The following is a 19,355-nucleotide window of genomic DNA, read 5'->3' as shown; positions in this document are numbered from 1 at the left end:
AGCAAATTTAAATTTACAACAACCAAAAAACAATGATTTCGTCTTTTGAGCTTCTAGTCATGAAATCTATGCAGCCTACTCAATCACTTTTTATAGCTACTGTTTACAGGCCTCCGGGGCCATATACAGCATTCTTCACTGAGTTCCCTGAATTCCTATCGGACCTTGTAGTCATGGCAGATAATATTAACATTTTTGGTGACTTTAATACCCATTCCAAAAGGTTTTTGGAGCCATCATCGACTCAGTGGGTTTTGTCCAACATGTCTCTGGACCTACTCACTGCCACAGTCATACTCTGGACCTAGTTTTGTCCCGTGGAATAAATGTTGTCGATGTTTTTCCTCATAATTGTGGACTATCGGACCACCATTTTATTACGTTTGGAATCGCAACAAATAATCTGCTCAGACCCCAACCAAGGATCATCAAAAGCCAGTTAATCACCTAACTGAGGAACTCAATTTAACCTTGAGCAATACCATAGATGCAGTCGCACCCCTAAAAACAAAAAACATTTGTCATAAGAAACTAGCTCCCTGGTATACAGAAAATATCCGAGCTCTGAAGCAAGCTTCCAGAAAATTGGAACGGAATTGGCGCTACACCAAACTGGAAGTCTTCCGACTAGCTTGGAAAGACAGTACCATGCAGTATTGAATAGCCCTCACATGCTGCTCGATCATCTTATTTTTCCAACTTAATTGAGGAAAATAAGAACAATCCAAAATGTATTTTTGATACTGTCGCAAAGCTAAATAAAAAGCATCATTCCCCAAGAGAGGATGGCTTTCACTTCAGAGCTCCAAAGCTCAGTTGTCCCGAGTCTGCACAAGATCTAGGATCAAGGGAGACACAAGTTTTTTTGTACTATATCTCTTGACACATTGATGAAAATAATCATGGCCTCTAAACCTTCAAGCTGCATACTGGACCCTATTCCAACTAAACTATTGAAAGAGCTGCTTCCTGTGCTTGGCCCTCATATGTTGAACATAATAAATATCCACTGGATGTGTACCAAACTCACTAAAAGTGGCAGTAAAAAGCCTCTCTTGACAAAGCCAAACATTGACCCAGAAAATATAAAAAACTAGCGGCCTATATCGAATCTCCCATTCGTCTCAATTTTTAAATTAAAAGCAGCCTTTTTGAAGACAAACAATGTATACGAAACGCTTCAGTCTGGTTTTAGACCCCATCAAAGCACTGAGACTGCACTTGTGAAGGTTGTAATTGACCTTTTAATGGCGTTAGACCTAGGCTCTGCATTTGTCCTTGTGCTCCTAGACCTTAGTGCTGCTTTTGATACCATCGATCAACACATTCTTTTAGAGAAATTGGAAACCCAAATTGTTGAATTGAAAGATATCAGTTTGCCTCTGTGGATGGTATGTCCTCTGACAAATCAAATCTACATTTTGATGTCCCTCAAGGTTCCGTTTTAGGACCACTATTGTTTTCACAATATATTTGACCTCTTGGTGATGTCATTCGGAAACATAATGTTAACTTTCACTGCTATGCGGATGACACACAGCTGTACATTTCGATGAAACATGGTGAAGCCCCAAAATTGCCCTCCCTGGAAGCCTGTGTTTCAGACATAAGGAAGTGGATGGCTGCAAATGTTCTACTTTTAATCTCGGACAAAACAGAGATGCTTGTTAAAAGGTCCCAAGAAACAAAGATATCTTCTGTTGAATCTGACAATTAATCCTGATGGTTGTACAGTCGTCTCAAATAAAACTGTGAAAGACCTCGGCGTTACTCTGGACCCTGATCTCTCTTTTGATGAACATATCACAACTGTTTGAAGGACAGCTTTTTTTAATCTACGTAACATTGCAAAAATCCGAAACTTTCTGTCCAAAAATGATGCAGAAAAATGTATCCATGCTTTTGTCACTTCTAGGTTAGACTACTGCAATGCTCTACTTTCTGGCTACCCGGATAAAGCACCAAATAAACTTCAGTGCTAGTTAGTGCTAAACACGGCTGCTAGAATCTTGACTAGAACCTTTTTTTTAAAAAATCATATTATTCCAGTGCTAGTCTCTCTACACTGGCTTCCTGTTAAGGCAAGGGCTGATTTCAAGGTTTTACTGCTAACCTACAAAGCAATACATTGGGTGCTCCTACCTTTCTCTCCGATTTGGTCCTGCCGTACATACCTACACGTACGCTATGGTCACAAGATGCAGGCCTCCTTACTGTCCCTAGAATTTCTAAGCAAACAACTGGAGGCAGGGCTTTCTCCTATAGAGCTCCATTTTTATGGAATTGGCTGCCTACCCATGTGAGAGACGCAGACTCGGTCTCAACCTTTAAGTCTTTAATGAAGACTCATCTCGTCAATAGGTCCTATGATTGAGTGTAGTCTGGCCCAGGAGTGTGAAGGTTAACGGAAAGGTACTGGAGCAACAAACCTCCCTTGCTGTCTCTGCCTGGCCTGTTCCCCTCTCTCCACTGGGATTCTCTGCCTCTAACCCTATTACAGGGGCTAGAGGGGCTAGAGTCACTGGCTTACTGGTGCTCTTCCATGCCGTCCCTAGGAGGGGTGCATCACTTGAGTGGGTTGAGTGACTGACGTGATCTTCCTGTCCATGTTGGCGCCCCCCCTTGGGTTGTGCAGTGGCGAAGATCTCTAGGTTTCTTCCTTGGTTCGGACCTTTCTAGGGAGTTTTTCCTAGCCACCGTGCTTCTACACCTGCATTGCTTGCTGTTTGGGGTTTTAGGCTGGGTTTCTGTACAGCACTTTGTGACATCAGCAGATGTAAGAAGGGCTTTATAAATACATTTAATTGAATAATCTAAAGCCAGACAAACAAACAGAATTCTCCACAGCAATAGATTTATTTCCCATGTAATGGAAATACATGCAATAGTTTCTATTAACACACAGACCTGAGGACACGGATACCTGTCTGAAGAAAGTTAAACATAGGTAGAAAGTGCATCTCGCTTCACCTGAGATTTCCTCAAAGCATAGCTGTTTAGAAACAAATGAAAATGTACAATTAATAACATTTAACATAGAATATCATCTGGAAGTAGACTATTTAACTGTGCAAAAGTCCTCAACAACAACAAACACGTCATTGTATAGCGACATTAGGAACATGCCGTCTGATGCAGGTCAGACAATACCAGCGATACAGCAGTAATATCCCTATCCTGAGTCTACTTAGAGTTAAAGTGTAACCTGAGAGAGAGAGATCACAAAATAACCACAATAACCTCACACAACACTGAGAAAGACCCTAGAATCTGTATAGATTTGTACATATGATCAATGCATGAGTACATTAGCTCAGTGCAAACTCAAAGAGGAAAAACTCCAAGTGACCATACAGCTTCAATTTCATAGGCCATAAATAGTCTAATATGCATGTGTTGAAGACGTATGACTGCTTTCTTTGACCCGAAATCAGTACTATTTGTCTGTTTGAGCCTGTTGTGAAACACTTCCCCTTTATGCAGACTGTGTATCATTGATCTACTTCCTTCTCAAGGTTATCAGCCTCTCAAAGAAATGTCGTGCTAGCCCATTTCGACAGTGTGACTGGAAAACACTAGCATGCCAATGAAGATATGATTTATAAGGATGAAGGTCACTTGTTTGTCCCTGTTGCACCCTGGTCAATCCTCATTGCGTTGTAGTATCCATTCTCCTCCAGAACCTCCTCTATAATGGCCTGAAATGAAAGATCACTTATAGCATTCATATTTCCTAACCAGATTCACAGTTTCAGCCAGACATAGACATCCACATGTCCAGAAATATGTCAACTACAACAGGCTATTCTATTGTATTTATTTCATACAATAAAAAAAATTATATTAACCTGCATTTGCTCATAGCTGATTCCCTCCTTGAGATCACCATTTTCCATATCACCTGTAGCACAAAGTTACATTTTAGGCTTCTAAACACCTAGACAAGGGTTATAGCAACCCCCATGGGAGACAACATGAGAACACAACACTCATCACATAGCTTTGGTTCTTGGCTCAGTATTCTGTTAGGTTGCTACGTGTCACACCCTGACCATAGAGAGCTTTTTATTCTCTATGTTGGTTAGGTCAGGGTGTGACTAGGGTGGGTCATCTAGGTGATTATATTTCTATGTTGGCCTGGTCTGGTGCCCAATCAGAGGCAGCTGTTTATCGTTGTCTCTGATTGGGGATCATATTTAGGCAGCCATTTCCCCTTTGTGGGATCTTAACTATGTATAGTTGCCTGTGAGCACTATTGTAGCTTCACGTTTCGTGATTTATTGTTTTCTTTGAGTTTCTCTTCAAAATAAAGAGGATTGAACCATACCACGCTGCATCTTGGTCCACTCATTATAATGATCGTGACACTACGTTAACCACCAGTATGTACTAGCACTGAGGTTAGGGTAGTAATGGATTACATGTACGGGATAAAATAAAGTAACTAATCCGTTACCAGCAAAAATATTGTAATCAGATTACAGATACTTTGGAAAAACTAGATAATTACTTCAAGGATTACTTTTAAATTCAGAAAGGATGTTTGTGAGAAAAAAAATCTTTGACACTTCTCTGTTTTCTCAATGACGTTCAAATCAGCATTGAAAAAAGGTCCAAGTTTAAGTTTGTTCCACCTGAGCGAGTCTGACCACAACTCAGAGACCACTATGATGACACACCAAATGTGTTTGCTGGATCGCGGGAAAAGAGCAGGAATAGGCTTTTGTAGGTTACAGTCCAAGCTATGTCTTCCAATGGTGCGACTGCTGTCGGCATCCAAAGATTATCCAACTTGAAGGAAAGTATGACAGTAGTTGTGTCGTCTACGTGGATACGGATAACACTTATTATTGTTATCTACATAGCGCATTGATGTGAACCACACTGCTGCTCTCTCATTTAGCTATTTGCGCCATACGGATTGTGGCTGTTGAGGATGGCTGTTCACAAACCTAAATGTGTATTTGAACCCAATAATGTTTGAATTTAGGAAGATGCCTATCATTCGTTATTTTTGAAACCAGTGGACAGCCAGTGAAAAAACGTATAAATACCTCATGAGCTTAGTTCAACTGTCACACTCCATGAGAACCCAAAATATAAGCTTGTTTTACTCCAATGTTTATAAACAAACACTGTATAGCCTCATAACATGGTTAAAACAATAATGTTGATATCATGGATGGTCAGTCCCAGCTTCCATAGCTCTGTCTATTCATCTGAGAGTGGTTACATTTCCCCAGGCCCATCCCTCAGCTTTTTTTTACCAAAAGAGGCGGGGCGTCCGTTTTGTTATTGTTTCATCTGTGGATTTAAGCAGCTGCATATTATCAAGATATCAAAGTGTCACCAACAAAAAGGTAAACAATAGGCCTATAGCAAATGTAGCACATGGCATTCCTTTTTCACATGTAAATAGCACTTTACAGTAGAGCTCAAAGCATGCAGTTCCATGAGAGCAGAATTTATTTTTCAACTCGAATCAATGAGCCCAATCAGTCCTCCATGACAACAATCATAAATCATAAAACAACAGAGTAGGGCTGGCTAATAAGTCCTTCGTTTTGGGGTCACGCTCAGGTAAAACAATTTGGCTAATCTATACTTCCACATTTCCATGTCCTATTTTTGAAGATCCAGGGTGTAAAACATTTATTGTAATGACTGGAACTCTGATAGACTTTGGTTTTTAATGTAAAGATATAATTTAATGGTATTATTATATGTAGTAGAAAGCGATGGGTTAGAAGAAGTCTACATAACCAACCCATAAAGTCAAATGTAACATCCATATATGGCCAGCTATGTAAACTTTAACAATGATTTATCCTGCAATAGACGTTGTTCAATTGGTAACATACATTTTTGCCTTTTTCTAATGCCTCTTAAGGGGAAAGTAATCTAAAATTAACCGAATGTAATCAAATTACGTTACCCATTACAATTTGGGACAGGTAACTAGTAACTGTAACGGATTACATTTAGAAAGTAACCTACCCAACCCTGCTTGCTTGGCAGCACCTAGATGGTCTCCTCCAAAAGACTGGACCAGAGACCACCAGTCTGAGCTGGCAGAGCCTGACTCCATTAGCTCTGGAGACCCCTGAAGCAGCTGGAAACAAAATGGAGATCAACACATACGGGTTTGACCTGTTAGATGAACTAGACAGGTATATAGGCTTACAATGCCACGCTGACTACCGCAGCTCAAATCCATAGTTGAGGCAGACCGCTCTAACGTTGCTGTAAGTTCCTGGTGTCTTGTACTTACCTTGTTAAGCTCCACCTTGAGATTGTAGGGACTGCTTTCGTAGTGGAACAGGGACTTTTTGAATCTCTCAATCGCCCGCCGTTTGACACTGTGCTGAAGAGCTGGGGGAAGCTGAACATAAAATGGTTAGAAACAGTACGATTTAAAATATAATGTCTCAAATGTCTAGACATACTATATATACCAACCAACTGGTACATAGCTCTCATTATTATTACCGGAACTCTAAATCAAATAAAAATCTAAAGTACATATAGACTTACCTGAGTGATGTAAATGATCTTATGCAGTTGTACCAGGAGTCTTTGGACGGGATCATCGATCTGCCGAACCTTCCTCTGAGACACACAGATTCCTGCTGACACTATGAAACCCACATGTTTATCAGTTGAGTTGAACCCACTTAACCAAAGTTGAAGGAGGAAAGAAGAACATCCTTCAAAATGACCCAATTTACCTGGTCGAGGTTTTGGCTTCGGAACAGCAAACTCACCACTGAGGAAAACAGGATGGTTATTTTATCACTTGACTGACAAACTGTTGTCATGACACAAACAGTATAGGCACTCTTCAGATGAAATGATGATATGGGTAACATTCAACAACATATAATATATCAGAGTATGATCGTATATAGACTCACCCAGCTAAGTTTGGTTCATCTACCACAGAAGCACTGACACTACTCTTTATCGGCCCTTTAACAATAAAAAAAACATCAATTGATTCCAATCCAAACGTTACACTTGGAAATACTCCTAGTAATTGAATGATCTAAATTCAAGTGAGCATTTTGGATTCAAGTGCTCACCAGCGTCTTTATACCCCGAGACAGTGGAGATGTTGGTGTGAGAGGGATCTAGATCTTTATCTGAGCCATTATCTATATAAACACATAGATCATAATCAAGATGGTAGCAAATGTTATGAGAAACATTAATTATGGCCATATAATCCAAGAAAGATTTACCTTGGCTGGGTATTTTTTTGCTTTGATTTGAGCTGTGGCCTAAAGAGAAATATGGTACCATGGACTCATCAGAGTCAGTCCTAGTACTGGTTTTCTCCTGGTCTTTAGAGGAGTGGCAGCAGCTGACCCTGCACCGATGGCTCTCCAGGAAGTACTTCTGTGCTCGCTTCCTGTCTCGCTCTGCCCTCCTCTCCAAAGCATTCTGGGAAGTATGCAAACTGTCCATGAACCTCATCATGATGTCAGAGATCTTGGAGCTGACTTCCACAATGTCTGGACGCAAGTCTGCGTCGGTTGTCAGGCAGCTGAGGGGTATTATGGGAGTTATTTAGGTAGTAATCAGATAATGTAGCATCTTATCAAGCATTGTCCATCATTGATTTGTGTGATACAATGGGAGCTCTTTGCTATCCACATCAAAGATCTTTAAGTGAAACATAAATGAATTAACTTCATCATATTTGAATACTTTTATACTATATTTATACTTACCATTTAATCATGTCTGTGACTCTCTCTGAGAAAATGCCTTCCTCCACTGGTTCATAGACTGCCTCCACAATCTACTAACACAAACCACAGTTTAGCAACAATAGCCCTAGATACATAGAGAACCTATGTGAGTAGTGTGTGTGTATATGTGTGTTTGCATGTTACCTTGGTGGCGAGGGAGAGCATGTTGCTGCTGTAGAATGGAGGCCTCAGTGTGGCCATCTGGTAGAGGATACATCCGCTAGCCCAGACATCAGCCTTCTCCCCATATGGCTCACTCTTCACTATCTCTGGACTACACACACACACACACACACACACACACACACACACACACACACACACACACACACACACACACACACACACACACACACACACGCAAAATGGCAGTTGTAGAGATCATTCAAATGATATTGGAGTGTCAGTAATGAAGCTTGATAAAGGCAGTCGTACCTTAAGAGACGACCTACTTCATCATCAGGACAGATCTCCCTGAAATCTCCCCCGAGTATGAGTAACAACTATACACATAACTCACCAGGAGTACAGTATGGTCCCAACCACTGATGTTAGCTTGCTGTTCTCCTGTTTCTGTTTAGCCAGCCCAAAGTCAGCTGAAATGGATTCAGGTCAAATGTTTTACCGACACGTATACCCTCAGGCATAAGGACATGATGTACATAAAACGAATGGTAAGTGGTGTGCGGAAGGATTGGACTCATTCATATTTACGTGTGCCTCTGGTTTTAGTAGAAGATGCTATGAGGAGAGAGAAATAGAGCATGAAAAGGACAACTGTGATTGACTGACTGATAGTGACTTTGTCCCTCTCTCCCAGCATGACGTTATTAGGAGTGAGGTCTCGGTGGACGATCCTCTTCTCCTTGTGCAGGTACCTTAAAGCCAGACACATCTGAGGAATTTCATCGGGAGAAAAAAAAAACAGGGATATGCATTCTTTAGTAAACAACATCATAGCATTGAACGATTCATTCATTCATTCATAGCAATTATCCAAGAGAGAATTCACGGTTACAGTAGCTTTGTTGTCAGTGCAAAGCAATGGAGGCCGATACTTACCTGGATGAATATGTTCCAAAGTCTCTCCTCTGTGAATTGCTGCTCCTTCTCTTTCAGAGAGTTGAAATGGTCCCAGAGGGGAACACCTTCTATCAACTCCATAACAATGTATAGCCTGTCACCTGAAACAGTGGTCATAGCCATTTAAAAATCTGATATCTTAATAATGTTAACTCGATGCTTTGTGTGATGTATTGTTGTCTCTACCTTCTTGCCCTTTGGGCTGTTGTCCGAGCCCAATAATGTTTGTACCATGTTTTGTTCTGCTACCATGTTGTGTTGCTACCATGCTGTGTTGTCATGTGTTGCTGCCTTGCTATGTTGTTGTCTTAGGTCTCTCTTTATGTAGTGTTGTCTCTCTTGTTGTGACGTGTGTTTTGTCCTATATTTATATTGTATTTATTTTCATTTTTAATCCCAGGCCACCATCCCCGCAGGAGGCCTTTTGCCTTTTGGTAGGCCGTCATTGTAAAAAAGAATTTGTTCTTAACTGACTTGCCTAGTTAAATAAATGTTAAATAAAAAATACAGAAATTTAAAAAAAATAGTGGTGTGTGTCTGATACTTACCTTTCAAGAATGTCTTGTAATATTTCACAACATTTGGATGGGTCATCTTCAGGGAACAGAGAAAAAAAATCATGAGTGCTCATCATTCAAAAAGAGGTACTGACTGGTGTGTTGTGGGTAATATTGTATATAACCACATGGTAGAATATCAACAAACAAAAGCAACGTGTGAGACATGAACTACTGTATCTGGCCGATAGTGAACCAATGCTAACCTGTTCCTTAATGATGGTGAGCTCAGACACTATCTTCTCCACGTTGCTGTCTCTGGACTTCTTATCTTTACCGAAGGCAGGGTTGTGGAGATTCACTTCCTTCAGAGCCAGAAGGTTCTGACCACTCTGTTTCCTCACCTCTCAGCACAACCGCACACAACAATCAAAACCAAACAGGTAGAAAATATACCAGAAATAATGTTAAAGACATGTGTGGAGTGATATTAGTGCCAAAATACACTTTGGATTCAATTTATTTTGGCACTAAAACCACCACCACCATAGTGATGCCAAATGGTACAAATTCAAACTCAAGCATGTAGAGGTAGCAAAATTCTAGTGATCATGAGTCCTTGAAATCAAAGCACAATCAGACATGCCACATCAATCACAACCACATTGTAACCACATTGTAATTGTCATGTGTCCACTCATACAGGCACATTAAGGTTGGCACTGATGAATGGCTCAGTGGGAGGCTCTACCTTGAACACACTGCCGAATGCCCCAGTGCCTAGATGGTCCAGTATGGAGTAGCCATTGATCACTCTCAGAGGAGGGCGGTTCTGGTCGACAGTCTCAATATTCTCCCTCAGGCTGTCCAATTCCTCCTGCTAAATGTAAGCCAACACGCCAGTAAACAATCCTCACAGAGTGGAGTAGAGTAGTAATGACGGCAGAGAATAGTTCATGAAAATAGTAAATTAATCATTATTCTGATTATACGGGGCTTTACATTACAATCTAAAAGGAGACAGGACAGGGCCCTTGAACGTACAGGTAACTGCCAAAATAATGGAAACACTTGAGTAAATGAGGGATAAAAAGTATACTGAAAGCAGGTGCTTCCACAATAGAGTTCCAGACACTTGTAGAATCTATGCCAAGATGCATTGTAGCTGTTTTGGCTCCTGGTGGCCCAACACCCTTTTAAGACACTATATGTTGGTGTTTCCTTTATTTTGGCAGTTACCTATATGTTACGTATAGTCGTTTTTACAGTATAGCAGTTTTCTCACAGTGTAGAGAGAAACTTTTGCTTGAAGTGCTTCATAGACAGTGATGTCTCTCACATAATGTCCAACATCAATGAACAGCTCAAATAAATCTGTAGGAAAGAGCCTGAAACATATATTTTTTTTAAATACATTTTCTGAAAGAATATGTACATTGACTTTAAGAAACAATGTCTTATGTCATCACCTTTTAAATAGATGTCGGTTACATTCCATGCTGAAGAGGAAACGTAGGGTCCGAAATGCATAGCACTGTCAACATCAACAATAACATAATGACTGTCATTGTAGTATAAGGACAAACATGACATGATAATTGTAATTACACCATTATGTAATGTGTAATACCTGTAGGGATATTGCTTTTGGTCCATTGCGAAAGCTTTGTGGCAGAATCAATATCGCAATTACATAGACCCCATTCTCCTGACGAAGCAAAGAGAATGCATTTCAAAAATGCCCTTTCCACTAACACAATTCTGAATCAACATCATAGTCCTATATATTGTCCAGTTCATTGATCGTTCTAATGTAAGCCAACACTCTGTTTCTGTTTGTGGCTAGGCGCCCTTACCTGAACCACCTGATGTGCAGTGGTGTCATCCAAAACGAGCTCAGTCAGAGCCGCACAGCATGCTGCAATAAAGACAGACATTTACACAAGATCATGTTGAGCGTAGATCAATCTATATGATCTATAGTCTAAATATCCAACATGTCCAGTGTATGTTCCTACCTGACTGTAGAGACATGGTGTCGTCCACATCCTCCTGTGGACTGAGCTCCTCACTGACGTGCTGTCTCTGGATGCGACCCGCTGCATTGGCGCTGCAGAGGGCCTCGATAGAGGAGCGGTCCGAAACGTATGCCCGCTCACTGGAACAGACAGCATACAGTACATTACGGAACCCTACGGGTCTGGGTTGCATACCACTTTCTCATCATCTGAATTTCCTCATGGTCATAATAATCACTAACCAATGTTTCAACCACTGTCTTTGACCCACTAAACTCTCGAGTAACTCTTGACAATACTATATTTGTCACGCCCTGGTCAAAGTATTTTGTGTTTATCTTTATGTATTTGGTCAGGCCAGGGTGTGGCATGGGGTTTTTGTAATTGTGGTGTGTTTGTCTTGGGGTTTTGGTGGTGGTATTGGGATTGTAGCTTAGTGGGTTATCTAGCAAAGTCTATGGCTGTCTGGAGTGGTTCTCAATCAGAGGCAGGTGCTTATCGTTGTCTCTGATTGGGAACCATATTTAGGCAGCCATATTCTTTGAGTTTGTCGTGGGTGATTGTCCTTAGTGTCCTATGTGTACTCTCGGTTAGTTTGCACAAGATAGGCTGTTCCGGTTTCGATTACGTTTATTGTTTTGTGTAGTGTTCGTGTTTCTTTGTTTGATTAAACATGAATCTCAATCGACACGCTGCAGTTTGGTCCGACTCTCCTTCATCACCACTAGAAAACCGTTACAGAATCACCCACCAACCAAGGACCAAGCGGCGTGGTAAACAGAGGCAGCAGCAACAGCAGCAGCAGGAGAAGCGACAGGTGCAGCAGGAGCAACAGCAGCAGCAGCAAAGGCAGCAGCAGGAGCAAAGGCAGCAGCAGGAGAAGCAACAGAGGCAGCAGCAGCATTGGGGGAGGCTGCACTCTTTGGATAAATGGACTTGGGAGGAGATCCTTGACGGACAAGGACCCTGGGCAGAGCCATGGATGGAATTGGAGCTGTCGGCGAAGCAGAGTGCTGAGTCTGAGAGTGGAGGATGTATTGGACAGAGTAGAAAGAAAGGTGTGGGCTTGGCATAGCATGCACGGCATACCAGTGCCAGCACCACGCATCAGGCCTACAGTGCGTCCCACCTGTTCAGCGCTGCCGGAGCCTTTCTCCTCTACAGCGCTGCTGGAGTCTCCCGCCTGTTCAGCGCAGCCAGAGCCTTTCTCCTCTCCTGCGCGGCCGGAGTCTCCCGCCTGTTCAGCGCAGCCAGTCTGTAAGGAGCTGCCAGTCTGTAAGTCTGCACGGAGCTGCCAGTCTGCACGGAGCTGCCAGTCTGCACGGAGCTGCCAGTCTGCACGGTCTGCACGGAGCTGCCGGTCTGTCTGCCGGTCTGCAGCTGCCGGTCTGCACGGAGCTGTCGGCCTGCACGGAGCTGCCTGTCAGTCTGCAAGGAGCTGCCTGCAGGCTGCAGGCTGCAGGGAGCAGCCAGTCAGCACGGAGCCGCCAGAGATGTCAGTCTGTAAGAAGCCGCCAGAGCTGTCAGCCTACATGAAGCAGCCAGAGATGTCAGTCTGCATAGAGCAGCCAGTCTGCATGGAGCAGTCAGTCTGCATAGAGCAGTCAGTCTGCACAGAGCAGCCAGTCTGCACGGAGCAGCCAGTCTGCACGGAGCTGTCAGTCTGCACGGAGCTGTCAGTCTGCACGGAGCTGTCAGTCTGCACGGAGCTGTCAGTCTGCAAGGAGCTGTCAGTCTGCAAGGAGCTGCCAGGCTGCAAGGAGCAGCCAGTCAGCACGTAAGAGCCGCCAGAGCTGTCAGTCTGTAAGGAAGCCGCCAGAGCTGTCAGCCTATATGGAGCAGCTAGTGCCGCCAGTCTGCCCAGCGCCGCCAGTGCCCCCGCCAGTCTGCCCAGCGTCACCAGTCTGCCCAGCGTCGCCAGTCTGCCCAGCGTCGCCAGTCTGCCCAGCGCCGCCAGGCTGCCCAGCGCCGCCAGATCTGCCCAGTCAGCCAGACTCTTCCAGATCTGCCAGTCAGCCAGACTCAGATCTGCCAGTCACTCTTCCAGATCTGCCAGTCAGCCAGACTCTTCCAGATCTGCCAGTCAACCAGACTCTTCCAGATCTGCCAGTCAAGACTCTTCCAGACTGCCAGTCAGCCAGACTCTTCCAGATCTGCCAGTCAACCAGACTCTTCCAGATCTGCCAGTCAAACAGACTCTTCCAGATCTGCCAGTCAACCAGACTCTTCCAGATCTGCCAGTCAACCAGACTCTTCCAGATCTGCCAGTCAACCAGACTCTTCCAGATCTGCCAGTCAACCAGACTCTTCCAGATCTGCCAGTCAACCAGACTCTTCCAGATCTGCCAGTCAATCAGACTCTTCCAGATCTGCCAGTCAATCAGACTCTTCCAGATCCGCCAGTCGGCCAGGATCCGCCAGTCGGCCAGGATCCGCCAGAACTGCCAGTCGGCCAGGATCCGCCAGTCGGCCAGGATCCGCCAGTCTGCCAGGATCAGTTAGATCCGCCATTCAGCCAGGATCCGCCAGTCTGCCAGGATCCGCCAGTCTCTGCCAGGATCCGCCAGTCTGCCAGGATCCGCCAGTCTGCCAGGATCCGCCAGTCTGCCAGGATCCGCCAGTCTGCCAGGATCCGCCAGTCTGCCAGGATCCGCCAGTCAGCCAGGATCCACCAGTCAGCCAGGATCCGCCAGAAGTGCCAGTCAGCCAGGATCTGCCGGAACCACCAGCCAGCCAGGATCTGGTAGATCCATCAACCTGCCTGAGCTTCCTCTCACTCCTGAGCTTGAGCTTCCTCTCACTCTCGAGCTTCCTCTCACTCCCGAGCTTCCCCTCGGTCCCGAGCTTCCCCTCGGTCCCGAGCTACCTCAGTCCAGTGGGGCCCGTTGTTAGGTTTCCTAGGTCAAGGTTAGCGGCGAGGGTCGCCACTCAAGGGACACTAAGGAGGTGGACTAAGACAATTATGGAGTGGGGTCCACGTCCAGCACCAGAGCCGCCACCGCGGACAGATGCCCACCCAGACCCTCCCCTACAGGTTTAGGTTGTGCGTTCGGGAGTCTGCACCTTAGGGGGGTTCTGTCACGCCCTGGTCAAAGTATTTTGTGTTTATCTTTATGTATTTGGTCAGGCCAGGGTGTGGCATGGGGTTTTTGTAATTGTGGTGTGTTTGTCTTGGGGTTTTGGTGGTGGTATTGGGATTGTAGCTTAGTGGGTTATCTAGCAAAGTCTATGGCTGTCTGGAGTGGTTCTCAATCAGAGGCAGGTGCTTATCGTTGTCTCTGATTGGGAACCATATTTAGGCAGCCATATTCTTTGAGTTTGTCGTGGGTGATTGTCCTTAGTGTCCTATGTGTACTCTCGGTTAGTTTGCACTAGATAGGCTGTTTCGGTTTCGATTACGTTTATTGTTTTGTGTAGTGTTCGTGTTTCTTTGTTTGATTAAACATGAATCTCAATCGACACGCTGCAGTTTGGTCCGACTCTCCTTCATCACCACTAGAAAACCGTTACAATATTAGCTTAACCAGAGGTTGCATACCATTTTCCCATAATCACAATTTTCTCAAGGTCATAATATGCACTAACCTAGGTCTCACCCAATATACTGCATTTGACCCAGTGAACTCCTGAGTAGTCTATGCTCTCCATGAACTTGTATGATACTTCTTTAGTCTATCCAGGTAGCCTCTCACCTGTCGAGGATGTGAAGCAGCTGTTGCACCCCTCCCCAGGTGCGTATCTCGGCGCTGGTGTCTGGCTCCTCACACAGCTGGACCAGGACCCACACTACGCTCCACAGCAGCTTCAGGTGCTCCCCGTGCAGCAGGCTGAGCAGCACCGGCAGGCCCTCGCACTCCCTCACCTGCTCCCGCACCTGCCGCACCGGGGAAAGCAGCCGCAGCAACTCTGCACTCATCCTGAAAGGGACACAAAGAAAAATGGATACGCAAAACACATATCAAAGCAAGACATTGGAAGATGCATGTTATTGCCAGTGATATAGTCATGCTGTTGATGGGGGTGTAAGGCAAACTGTTATTTTGAGGCAACTTTGTTGTGCAAAGATGAACGCATAGAGTGTGACTGACTAGGGGAGGTAGGTACTGTACCTTTTGGACAGTAAGTCATAATCTTGTAGTATAACAAGAAGATTCTCCACGATTGACAACTCTCCTATCTTCTTCTTGCATTCTGAACTAGGGGATAGATCAAGTGATGTATTTAAGTGTTAGCTACAGTGTATACTTTTACTAAAGGTATGCATGATGTCCCAAGGTCCCTTTATAAGAGCAGTTACCTCTCAGCCAATGAGGTGAGTGCTAGGAGGGCACCTAGTAATACACTGCTGTCACGTGTTGATAGGAGCTTTACCAGGGTCTGAGCATGAGCATGAAATCTTACATCATTATATGCTCATTAGTTACTACTTTCCAAGTCAGAAAAAAACAAAAACCTATCCACAAGTAATGGGGAACAGACATTGGACTAACAGTCAGTTAGGAGTACAGTTCTTTATTTAACACAATCCTACAGTACATTGTATGAGGCAGTGACATTTGTACAATTGTTTACCTTATGAGCACCACTCTCAATAACCCACTGCCTTTGGTCCTCCACTGCAGACAGTTTCTGAAGCATATCTATTCGGGAATGAAGAGACAAGGGACAATAAGGAAGGACATTGAGGGAAATACAGGCTACTTTTTGGGGGGATTTGATAACTCACACGTCATGGTGACCAACTTCTCCATGGCAAATGTCTGCTCTCCACACCCCAGATAACTGCTGCACACCAACTCCATGTACTAAAGAGGGAGGGAAAGGGATAGAAAGTGACAGCTATAAAAAGCAACACAGGACTGTCAGACTAGAAAGTTTTTTAAATAGATTTAAAGTACATTTACCCTTGCGAGAAGATCAACACCTTGGAGTTGATGAAAAACTCTCTGAAAAGACAGGGTATGACGAGAATTAAAAAGATACCTGAAATCAGAGTGTTGAATTGTCCTGCTTGCTTGTCAGGTTTTGTCAACAAGTCAAAAAAGAAAGGCAGCACGAGTCATATCTATTTTACATCATACGAAGTTGAAGGAAGAAAAGGCACATCATTCGTTTTACCTGATAAAGTGGTTCTCTTACGAGCAATCGTAGACAGATGAGTACTCTAAGGACAGACTCTGGTGGTGCATGGTCGACCCAGTCACTACAAAGGAAGTACACACACAACTGAGCAACTTTCAAGACCTTCATCAGCTGCACAAAAATGGTTGATACCACATGAGACTACCTGCACAGTCTGTTCTTGACCAAAGAGGTAAGGATCTCCAAAAAAAGCTTATGTTGAGGATGACTGTTGAAACAATGTTGATTTCTGTATGTTGCACTGTTAGACGGAAAGATGTGAAAGAAAAGTTAATTATGTGATCAATCATATTCAAGGGATCCTAAATGAATTATTTATGGATATACCTGAATTTCTCCAGCTCATGATCTTCAGAGGTTATGTGAATCTGACTCCTATTGTTGCTGGCAGTATTTAGCTGGAGAATGGTCTGGGATCTTCCTCCACTGTTGCAGACCTTACATGACTGACTCAATACTGCCACCTGGAATGTCAGGCAGACAAACCTGATCACATCATACTGTACAGTCATGGCCAAAAGTTTTGAGAATGGCACAAATATGAATTTTCACAAAGTCTGCTGCCTCAGTTTGTATGATGGCAATTTGCATATACTCCAGAATGTTATGAAGAGTGATCAGATGAATTGCAAAGTCCCTCTTTGCCATGCAAATTAACTGAATCCCAAAAAAACATTTCCACTATATTTCAGCCCTGCCACAAAAGGACCAGCTGACATCAGGTCAGTGATTCTCTCGTTAACACAGGTGTGAGTGTTGACAACTACAAGGCTGGAAATCACTCTGTCATGCTGATTGAGTTCGAATAACATACTGGAAGCTTCAAAAGGTGGGTGGTGCTTGGAATCATTGTTCTTCCTCTGTCAAATATGGTTACCTGCAAGGAAACATGTGCCGTCATCATTGCTTTGCACAAAAAGTGCTTCACAGGCAAGAATATTTCTGCCAGTAAGATTGCACCTAAATCAACCATTTATCGGCTCATTAATAAGAAGTTCAAGGAGAGAGGTTCAATTGCTGTGAAGAAGGCTTCAGGGCACCCAAAAAAGTCCAGCAAGCACCAGGACCGTCTCCTAAAGTTGATTCAGCTGTGGGATCGGGGCACCACCAGTACAGCTTGCTCAGGAATGGCAGCAGGCAGGTGTGAGTGCATCTGCACGCACAGTGAGGCGAAAACTTTTGGAGGATGGCCTGGTGTCAAGAAGGGCAGCAAAGAAGCCACTTCTCTCCAGGAAAAACATCAGGGACAGACTGGTGTACTGCAGTAGGTACAGGGATTGGACTGCTGAGGACTGGGGTAAAGTCATTTTCACTGATGAATCCCCTTTCCGATTGTTTGGGGCATCCGGAAAAAAGCTTGTCCGGAGAAGACAAGGTGAGCACTACCATCAGTCCTGTGTCATGGCAACAGTAAAGCATCCTGAAACCATTCATGTGTGGGGTTGTTTCTCAGCCAAGGGAGAGGGCTCGCTCACAATTTTGCCTAAGAACACCACCACGAATAAAGAATGGTACCAACACATCCTCCGAGAGCAACTTCTCCCAACCATCCAGGAACAGTTTGTGACGAACAATGCCTTTTCCAGCATGATGGAGCACCTTGCCATAAGGCAAAAGTTATAACTAAGTGGCTCGGGGAACAAAACATCGATATTTTGGGTCCATGGCCAGGAAACTCCCCAGACCTTAATCCCATTGAGAACTTGTGGTAAATCCTCAAGAGGCGGGTGGACAAACAAAACCCCACAAATTCTGACAAACTCCAAGCATTGATTATGCAAGAATGGGCTGCCATTGACAGCATGCCAGGGTGGATTGCAGAGGTCTTGAAAAAGAATGGTCAACACTGCAAATATTGACTCTTTGCATCAACTTCATGTGATTGTCAATAAAAGCCTTTGACACTTATGAAATGCTTGTAATTATACTTCAATATTCCATATTAACATCTGACAAAAATATCTAAAGACACTGAGGCAGCAGACTTTGTGAAAATTAATATTTGTGTCATTCTCAAAACTTTTGGCCACGACTGTACAACACAAAATAGAGGGTTCGACATTCAGCTGAATTGACATGTCCTTACCTGGTGTCTGTGAGCATTAGTTTCAAGCAGGGACAGTAGTTTCCTGAGATCATGTGATTCTCTAAAAATGTTACATTTTGGTCAATCCTTTTATTCCAGTCAAAACAGGACATCAGTTATGTGCGAATATTTTAGTTGAAAATGTCCCAAAAAATACTAGGCCTATTTTGACATTATGTATGTGCAGCATCTGAATTGACTGAAACTACTTCTATACAACTTACTTGTTGTCTGGTCCCTTTAACTTCTGGAGTAGTTTGTCTGCTCTTCTCACCTTTTTAACTGGGTTGGGCATGATATAAATTCCCTTCTGCTTCCATGGGTCATAACTGAGGTACAACTTCCGATAATTGACACAATATAACAATGCATTCAATATCATGGCATTTGGTACATTGTAACGGCTCTCAATATACAAATAAACATAGTCTGTTTTAGAAACATTAGCCTAGCGGTAGCTAGTAACACTGAACAACAACAGGTGCGACATAGTCGTTCAGGAATAATGCAGCCATCCACTACAAGGGAACACAAAACAAAGAACAAACGTGTTTCCTTTGAGCCACTGAGCAGTCCCTTACCCTCCTTCACCATGGCAAATATGTAGGATACACCTGTTATTTTATTATTCTTTTTCAAGCTTGTTTTCGCCTTCAAGGTTGCAGTTTATTAATGGGCATATTATTGGAAAGTTTGTGCCCGAATTGGAAAAGGACATACTGAAATTGATGATAGTTTTAACCAATAGGTGGAAGCAACATTATTATGTGGTAGT

General features: G+C 43.6%; 1 protein-coding gene across 2 annotated transcripts; it reads right to left on the bottom strand.

Moving 5' to 3' along the window:
- Window positions 1–2,840: 2,840 nt before the first annotated feature.
- Window positions 2,841–19,311, bottom strand: LOC112222628 (NIMA-related kinase 10). Of its 2 annotated transcripts, XM_042304573.1 has the most exons (34): window positions 19,162–19,295; window positions 18,805–18,920; window positions 18,581–18,641; window positions 16,822–16,958; window positions 16,640–16,735; window positions 16,471–16,555; window positions 16,257–16,298; window positions 16,079–16,157; window positions 15,925–15,992; window positions 15,650–15,729; window positions 15,462–15,548; window positions 15,045–15,269; window positions 11,353–11,492; window positions 11,191–11,252; window positions 10,965–11,042; window positions 10,804–10,868; window positions 10,620–10,722; window positions 10,086–10,214; window positions 9,601–9,738; window positions 9,386–9,431; window positions 8,817–8,938; window positions 8,547–8,649; window positions 8,275–8,350; window positions 7,899–8,028; window positions 7,734–7,804; window positions 7,242–7,546; window positions 7,083–7,154; window positions 6,915–6,969; window positions 6,729–6,766; window positions 6,535–6,635; window positions 6,272–6,382; window positions 5,998–6,112; window positions 3,849–3,901; window positions 2,841–3,698 (listed from the first exon to the last, which is right to left on the bottom strand). In XM_042304573.1, the coding sequence occupies exons 2-34, from the start codon at window positions 18,873–18,875 to the stop codon at window positions 3,615–3,617; spliced, it is 3,228 nt and encodes a 1,075-aa protein (XP_042160507.1). In that variant the 5' UTR covers window positions 18,876–18,920; window positions 19,162–19,295; the 3' UTR covers window positions 2,841–3,614. The 2 variants fall into 2 exon arrangements, with proteins under 2 accessions (XP_042160507.1, XP_024241123.1); XM_024385355.2 differs by having other exon boundaries at window positions 18,805–19,311.
- Between the last annotated feature and the right edge of the window lie 44 nt (window positions 19,312–19,355).

This window comes from Oncorhynchus tshawytscha, linkage group LG23 (genome assembly GCF_018296145.1).
Source record: "Oncorhynchus tshawytscha isolate Ot180627B linkage group LG23, Otsh_v2.0, whole genome shotgun sequence".
Lineage (NCBI taxonomy): Eukaryota > Metazoa > Chordata > Actinopteri > Salmoniformes > Salmonidae > Oncorhynchus > Oncorhynchus tshawytscha.
This window is presented reverse-complemented; position numbering and strand designations above follow the sequence as displayed.